The sequence below is a fragment of the Berghia stephanieae genome, chromosome 2 (assembly GCF_034508935.2).
Source record: "Berghia stephanieae isolate SIO BIC M18660-M18661 chromosome 2, UCSD_Bste_1.3, whole genome shotgun sequence".
NCBI classification, from domain to species: domain Eukaryota; kingdom Metazoa; phylum Mollusca; class Gastropoda; order Nudibranchia; family Aeolidiidae; genus Berghia; species Berghia stephanieae.
This window is the reverse complement of record NC_088361.1, coordinates 60,105,575-60,114,730: the sequence shown is the minus strand read 5'-3', so window position 1 is coordinate 60,114,730 and position 9,156 is coordinate 60,105,575. Positions and strand designations below refer to the sequence as shown.

Below are 9,156 nucleotides of genomic sequence, written 5' to 3'. Positions count from 1 at the left end.
CTCATCCTTCAGTGTAAATAAATTTTAAACTGGCATTATATGACTTTTCATTCAAATATCAATTTGTCAGTTGGAAACTACCTTTGCCTCATAAAAATAAAAATATTACCAATGCAACTTCATCATTGTTCTATTTCTGTATGACATCACATTCTTTTCAGTTTCCTTTCATTCATTTAGATATATTTTTTTTAAAGAAATAAAACTGATCATTGATCAAATATCAAATTACAAACTAAGAAATATTCCTGAGCAATTTCACACTCACTAACGGATATCCAAGATTGTCAGAGTCTTTAAATAACAGAGACCATCAGGAAGGGTGTGTAGGTCATTGTGCTCCAGGTGCAGTTCATTCAGTGTGGCAGAAAGGCAGGATGCTGGCAGTTCTATGTCAGAAGTGCAACTATTTTGACTGAAAGATATGAAATGAAGATGAAGATGATGATGATGATGATGATGATAATGATGATGATAATGATGATGATGATGATGATGATGATGATAATGATGACAATGGTTAGCACCAGTGGCCAAGCTCTGCAGCGTCTCAAGGTGTAACAAAGTTGAGCAATGTCAAAGACAAGATGAGTGACAGTGATCGCATTATGTTCTTGAGCAAGGTACTTTTCATATCTTACCCAGGGACGCCATCCAATGAAACTCAGGGTAATATGTCACAATTACTTTTGGTGGCCCATGAGGTAGAGAATCTTTATCAGTGAGAGTTGTAACCTCGCCATCTTCCATTTTTTAAAAGTTTTGAAACATGGCCACTAATGCAGATTAAGTCGCTTTAAAAGACTCACTCTGTTTGCTTTATGTGACTAGGACTCTTGACAAGTTTTGACAAACTGTTTTACCTCTGCTCCCATCATTAATTTATCCTCATACACAATACAATACACGAAAATCGCTTCATACAGTTTACGAGACAAATCTGAATTTTTTTAAAACACCATCAACTCTTTCCTCCAACCACTCCCATTTGAATTTATTCTTGAAACTTTTCTCAAGAATTTTAATCATTTTGTCACCTCTCTTGACAAAATCTGCTAGATTCATCTTGCTTCATAATAAATAATTTTCAAATTCAACACTTCATTACAAAGAGGAAGCAAAATGCACATGCCCGAGCCTGGATAATTAGCCAGAGGTGACAGCCAAAAGTTTTCACCCAGCCAAAAATGTCCCAGCTTATAATAATAATATATGATAATTATAACACGCATTTTCATCACTGGGTGATGCTCAATGCGCGAAACAATAATACAGTGACATACATCAACATAATATCATTATACATCAATGTAATAACTAAACATAAAGTTGTTAATACAAAATAGGTTCATAATACATCTACACACTATGTCAAATACGGAAATGATACAACATAATGATATAATAACATCTACTAAATTAACATTCATATTGGGGTCAAATTACAAAGATGAACTAATCAAGATGTGTTTTAACAAACAGGTGGTGTTTTAACTTTGATTTAAATATTGATAAGGACTTGATAAGGACTCCGCTTCTCTTATTCTTCTAGGAAGAGAGTTCCAGGTGGAAGGTCCGACGTGGCTGAACGATCTGCGCCGTAAAGTTTATATTTATATTCATATGAAACAATTAGTTTTGTAGAGTCTAGTGCAGAGCATAGACCCCTCGTTGGCTTACAAGCTTCTAAAAATTCAGTAATATACACTGGTGCTTGATCATTAAGGCACTTATAGCACAATACTGTTAATTTGAATTTGATTCTCACTTTAACTGGTAACCAATGCAGCTCATACAAAAGTGGCAACGAGTAGGATGTTCTCTTTTTTCTTAAAATCAATTTAGCAGCCGCATTCTGGATACTTTGCAGCTGTGATATTTTATCGTTGCTTACATTCGAGATAAATGAGTTACAGTAATCTATTTTAGATAGTAAGAAAGATGTTATTAGTTTGCATGTTACTTCTCTTGTTAGGAAAGGTCTAACGGATGCAATTCTTATTAAGCCTATTGTCAAACTTCTACATAGAGAATCAAGCTGTGCCTGCATAGTCATATGTTGATCTAGCATTACCCCGATGTTTTTCACACACGTTGAGAGGTTAATTGTGCACCCATTTATATTTAGAGTAAGCTTCAGAAAATCATCTTTCAAAACACTTTTTCTACCACACACCATCACCTCTGTCTTTTCATTATTTAGCTTTAACTTGTTAATTTCCATCCAGCACTTACCATCTCTAATACGATGAGATATTACTAGGGATATCGCCTACAAGAGTCATCAGCATAGAAATGATACATTAATTTATTTTTAACAAAAATATCCGAAAGAGATTGAGTATAAAGAGTAAAAATAACAGGACCAAGGACAGACCCCTGCCGAACGCCGTATATTACAGGAAATGTTTCTGATACTGCGCCATCGATCAGAACCGACTGAGATATTGATGATCTTATTCTACATGACTACAAAGCCAAGGGAGGGGGGGGGGGGGAAGGCCTGGATTCTAGCCTAAACCGCTGATGGTTTGAAAAATCTGAATTTCCAGATAAATCCAGAAAAGTGACATCCTTAATTACCCAACTTGACTCAGGTGAGAATGAGTAAGTTACCATAGCAGTAGACTATTGTAAGAGTGCTAATACAAAAAGGATAACTATCAGATGGTTTGTGTCGTATGGATTGGAAATTTTGATTTACATGGCCTGCATGACGAATTAAGGAAGGCAATAAAAATGCAAAAGCCCTAAATAAATGCATAAACATTTTATCTAAATAGCTTCATTTTGTAAATTTAGGACAACTCATGAGCACTGAGGCAGTTGTAGACATTTTGCCGTGGTCAACAAAACTCACATAGACAGAGCACGGTGCACATTCTGACTTGGAGAATTTTTTGTTCCCAATTGGTTGTGAGACAAATCCAAATGAATGAGAGGACATGACCAAATAAGGCCCCTGGGCATTGTGCTGATCGAATTGTGGGAAACATTCATATTCTTTAAAGCATCTGTGAGAGGTAAAAAAGGTAAAAATATTAATTGGTATTTCAGAAAGGTCATTTTCTTTAAAATTTCATACCATGAGTCTGTTTAAGAGAAGACTTCCAGGACTGCCAATGTTAGTCATCTGGAGCAAAATATTTTGCTGATTCAAAAAAGCATTAAAACCAAGCACTACATTCATTGTCATCTACTTTCCTTGCTCAAAAGCCATTGCAGTATTATATCAATTTGAAGTGTATTGTCTCTATTGTATTCTCTCGATTGGTCGCACTGCATCCTCGCTAAAAGATTGTTAGATCACAACGATAATTGATAATTTATATATTTTAATTTTTTTAAAACTCTTTTTGTTTATTTGTTTGAGTTAGTAAGGGCATAAGCAATGACTAGGTATATTATGTGGTTTTATAGGTTCAGTATACAGCAATTAGAATACTATGATTTCGCATCTCAGATCTGTTGGGAGTTTTGTATCGTTATTGGGTTTGTTTTTGGGTTGTTTTTTTTTTTTTGGTTGGGGGGGGGGGGGGTATTTTGGGGTTTTAAAATAAAAATGTTTAGTTTGTTTTGTATTTTTTTACTCAACCAAAGATGCTGTTTTTTAGGTACTCTTGAGAAGTAAATATACAATCAATCAAATAATTTATGATGTCAATGTGAATTATCGTTGTTATTCAAGTGAGACGATTGGAAATTAAAATCTTGCCTTGAACCCAGGTAATAGAATTTACAGTGCATTGTCTTTTTTAATCTGTCGCCTTGGCCTCCAGATTGTAGTTTCTATGGTTTAACTTTCTGTTTCCTATCATAAGTTAATAATTGATAACATGAAATTTGATACACACAAAAAAAACTACCAAAAAAAAAAGCAACTTACAATTATGTATACAATTGTACACTAGTATACAATTATTATTTCTTTGTAGTACAGGAAGAGGCAAAGAGCATTACCAATATGATCGAATCTTAATAGTTTCTCTACCTGTCTTAGTTTTCTTTTGATTCATAACTTTCACAACTTCAATGAGTTAATAAATGATGTATTAGTTGATCTGTCCACTGGACTTGGATCTTTTCCGTACATTTACTGACCAACGAATAATCATCAAAATTATCCATGGATAAACAGATAATCATTGAATAATCTAGAAATAGTAATATAGTAACAGTTGGAAGCATATAGACTGCTCATTGGGACAGGATAATAATAATAATGATAATAATAATAATAATAATAATAATAATAATAATAATAATAATAATAATAATAATAATAATGATAATAATGATAATAATGATAATAATGATAATAATAATAATAATAATAATAATAATAATAATAATAATAATAATAATAATAATAATAATAATAATAATAATAATAATAATAATAATAAAAATAATGATAATAATAATAATAATAATAATAATAATAATAATAATAATAATAATAATAATAATAATAATAATAATAATAATAATAACATTAATAATAATAATAATAATAATAATAATAATAATAATAATAATAATAATAATAATAATAATACGAATGGGGAGAGGGGATTCAGGTGGCTTTGCTGTTTTAGAAAACAAAAGAATGATTAAGAATGCAAACTTGAAATTCTTCAAAGTAATACACATCTATGGAAATGCGATTGTATAATAATTGGTCAATAAATTTGTTAATCTAATTTTTGTTTTTCAAATTACTACAATTGGCAGCTGTAAGCAACAACAAGATAATCCTTTGATGACACTGCCACAACAACATCAGTGTCACCAACACCATCAAGGTCTATGTCATCACCCGAAACAACACAACCCGACTCAGTTCAGCTTTATTACCATTAGCCATTAGGTAGCTGAGTGATCAATGGATCAGTGAATCAATGATTCCCTCATGATGATTATTCGTTGCACAGGTCTGTAAAGAATAAAAAGGATTATCCGTTGAACAGGTCTGTTTTATCCGTTAGGCACCCAACCATGTTTTATCCGCAGATAACTGGTTATGAGTGGATAATCGTTACAGCTCTACTGTCCACCTATATCTTTATAATTTGATTAATGTAAAATACCAACAACAAAAATTAACAAGCTGAAGTTCGTTTCAAGTTACAGAAGCAAAGATGACCTCCAGCATCATGGACATTACAGCTCTGAAGAAGACAGCTGCATATGACCCCATCTCCATTTACCCCACCCCTCCCTCAATCGAGTATTATGTCAGTGAGTAGATTTGAAAAAAAAAAAACATTATTTAAGAAAACCCAAGTAAAAACCCACAAAAAAATTACACTTAAAAAAATAAAAGAATTCAAAGTCAAAATTGCAAACTGAGTACTCAAAGTAAAATACTAAGTTGCTAGAAGCTGTGGACTGTAAAAAAAGTAATGTACAAAAATGAATATAACAGCTTTTAAAAAAAGAACAAAATAAACCAGAGACGGAAGATTTTGGGCTCAAAACATTTCTTCAGTAAATAATAAGAAAACAGAAAAAAAATTAGGACGAATGGCAGGTCAGTATTTAGCAGGTCTTAATAAGTACAATATTGACCTGCCAAATATTTCCCTGCTGTCTGTCTGGATTTTAAGTAATGTAGTAAAGTTTTGTTTTGTTTTCTGTTTTTGTTATTGACTGAAGAACGTTTTTAAGCCCAAAATATCCCGTGTTTGGTATTTTGTTCTTTTTTGAAGCCGTTATATTCATTTTTGTCCATAAACTGAGTTCTCACAATTTTAAAAACTTCATTTTTTCTCCAAAATATCTTGTTAATACAATTAAAATTTTATGGATTAGACTTGACATTCAATTTTCCACTTCTGGATTACCTCGACGTATAACCAGATTTACCAGTAGGTCATAAATCAAAAAATTAATTTACTTACTCATTTTGACCATACTTTCATGGAGCTCTGACAAAGCATTGTAGCTGGCATTGAGTGACTGTAGAGATTCTGCCCAAAACTGATCACAGCTTGGAGGAAATGAACATATTTGGTTGTGGGATATGTCTAATGTTTTCTGATGGAAGAAAAATAAAAAGAGATTGAAAATTTAAAAGCGTCTTGGAGGCTCAGATGTAAGATGCTCTGCAAATTATAAAAAATCAAGTAACATTGAGTATGGTCAGAGAGAGACGTGATGGGTGTCATAATCACAAAACTCTTGCACCTTGGACAAGTCACTTTGAATACATTGACCCACTCAACTCAGGTGTAAATGAGTACCTGACTAACGGCAGCGACATATATTGTAAAAGTTTTAATATAAAAGAAGGCGTCTAAAACATGGTGCATACTGTATGAAATGGAAATGTGACTCCTTATGGCTTGGTGTGATAATAAGTGAAGCAATGTGACAGACAGTGAACATGGTCATCAATTTCGTTAATGAAGATTGTCTTTTTCCCTGGGAGAAATCCTCTATGACAAGTGATAATCTGTTGTATAAATGAAATCCTGGTTTGTTTTTTTTTAACATTAAAGCAATGCTATGAACAAATTTTTACCATGCTTCGAGTTTGTTTTTATTTTTACTATGACGAAATATCATGATCACGGAACTAGTGTAGACAATTCTCAAAGGAAGATCACAATGATGATGATGATGATGATGATGATGATGATGATGATGATGATGATGATGATGATGATTATGATGATGATGATGATCTATATTGTCATGACAATTTTAAAAATAAATACCAATGGGCACTGCCAAGGGGAGCAAAGACTAGTTAAAGCATTGTTGCTGACATTCAGACTCTCCATATTAACACACTCTTGTAATGATGAAGGCAGACTAGACAGACAATTGTGGGACAGGTTCAAAATTTTTAGCTGACGGCATTTCCAAGGTGCTGCAGAATCTGAATAAGAATAAAAATGAAAGCATGTTACGTGTAGCAAGCCCTCGATACAAGAATGGTAAATTGGCCATAATTTTTCCAATAAGTCAGAAATTTTATAACACCTAAAAATAAACAGGGCAAAAGTAATTCACTGATAGCTGAAGGGGGCAGTATCACCTATTTCACAAAATGGAGGATTTGAGGCAATAAACATATACTCTAGAAAATCAAATAAAAAGGGGGGGGTTCGCACTTTGACCAAAGAAGGGGGGGGGGGTACAATTTGACCAAAGATGGTGGGGGGGCGGGGGGGGCGGGCAATTTGACCAATCCATAGAAGGGAGGGGGGGAGGGGGGGTGCATTTTGGACATTTCCTAATTTAGGCCAGGCGAGATGTGATGTATACATGTTTTTCTTTCAATCAAATATACTGCTAGTAAAATAACAGCAACAGCATAGACTGTATCATTTTTATCGGCACATTTCACGAACTAAAATTCAATAGAAAGGGGAGGGGGGAGGGGTGAAAATAACCTTATGAAAAAAATAGACAGGGGGGGGGGGCACCTATTTGGTACAGTAGAGTACCGATCAAGATCAATATTGCACAATACTTCCCGTAAATACATTTCTATTTATTGAAGGCATTTATGAGGTTTTTAAATTAATAACATCAAAAAGATTTGAGAACAGAGAAAAGGGACAATGAAATATTATAACTGAGCATATTATTTCTTGTTCATATATAACAATTAACTTAGCATTTGTGCAAATAAATCTAAATAAGTTGGGGTTTTTTTAAACCCAATAGGATGAGCATAATGTTTAAACCTTTTTAATTAAAGTGTGATTCCACTGAAAATTGAATCACCAAAGGTATAGTTTATATTATTCTATTCTAAATCCAAATCTTACCCTTCTCTTCAAGTAGACATTCAATCTGGTTGTGAGATGCATCTAATTTTTCTAAATTAGGCAGAAGGAAAATGTAGAGATGTAATCTTGTTAACTGGCAATGAGATAGCATCAGACTCGTCACACTGAAAAGAGAAATTGCATTTCAGAAGCATTAGGCATTTGGGTATATAAGTAATAGTAGAAGTAGCGGTAGTAGTAGAAGTAGTAGTAGTAGTAGTAGTAGTAGTAGTAGTAGTAGTAGTAGTAGTAGTAGTAGTAGTAGTAGTAGTAGTAGTAGTAGTAGTAGTAGTAGTAGTAGTAGTAGTAGTAGAAGTAGTGGCAGCAGTAGTAGTAGTAGTAGTAGTAGTAGTAGTAGTAGTAGTAGTAGTAGTAGTAGAAATAGTTGTAGAAGTAGTTGTAGTAGTAGTAGTAGTAGTAGTAGTAGTAGAAGTAGTGGCAGCAGTAGTAGTAGTAGTAGTAGTAGTAGTAGAAATAGTTGTAGAAGTAGTTGTAGTAGTAGTAGTAGTAGTAGTAGTAGTAGTAGTAGTAGTAGTAGTAGTAGTAGTAGTAGTAGTAGTGGTAGTAGTAGTAGTAGTAGTAGTAGTAGTAGTAGTAGTAGTAGTAGTAGTAGTAGTAGTAATAGTAGTAGTAGTAGTAATAGTAGTAGTAGTAGTAGTAGTAGTAGGAGGAGGAGGAGGAGGAGGAGGAGTAGTAGTAGGAGTAGTAGTAGTAGTAGTAGTAGTAATAGTACTAATTCTCTTTCAGTAAAAAATTCCAGACTGGGTCCAGGCGAAAGCAACTGATCTCATTCAAGATAAAGAGAGCCAAATGGAATTGACAAATTAATTTAGGAGAGAGGGGGAGAGAGAGAGAGAGAGAGAGAGAGAGAGAGAGAGAGAGAGAGAGAGAGAGAGAGAGAGAGAGAGAGAGAGAGAGAGCAAGGCTGATGAAGAATATATCAACCCAGGTCAGCCAACGCCCCCCCCCCCCTCCGGCCCTAAAATGAGTGCCATCCACCAGCCTAGAATAATAATTGAACTAATGGATATAACCCTTAACGAATTTTAGAACATATAAAAACACCAATAAGAAATGATACTAAGTTAACCAGACTCACCTATTTTTGTGTGAAACAATGAGATCTTGTGGGTAAGGTAATTCCATCAAAGGGTTGTGGGATAAATTTAAATCAACAAGGGATGGCAAATGCCAAATCAACTCAGATGGCAGAGAAGATAATCTGTTTTTGGACAAATCAATTTTAGTCTCGTTGACATCTGAGAAGCTGTCTGGCCGTCCATTTCCATTATCTGATGACAAATCTTGTTCTCTAAACCATGTGGATACCACATAGTCTATCCCCAGATCAGACATTAAAAACTGGGAAGAC

The 9,156-nt window shown here is 33.8% G+C and overlaps 1 protein-coding gene across 1 annotated transcript in view; it reads right to left on the bottom strand.

Moving 5' to 3' along the window:
• Positions 1–9,156, bottom strand: part of LOC144965263 (leucine-rich repeat serine/threonine-protein kinase 1-like) — a gene marked incomplete in the record, with an annotated part of 51,772 nt that overhangs the window by 33,010 nt on the left and 9,606 nt on the right. The window contains 6 exon segments of the mRNA XM_078900414.1: positions 269–415; positions 2,861–3,014; positions 5,904–6,039; positions 6,723–6,886; positions 7,785–7,909; positions 8,884–9,146. Of these exon segments, the coding sequence (XP_078756540.1) occupies positions 269–415; positions 2,861–3,014; positions 5,904–6,039; positions 6,723–6,886; positions 7,785–7,909; positions 8,884–9,146 (989 nt within the window).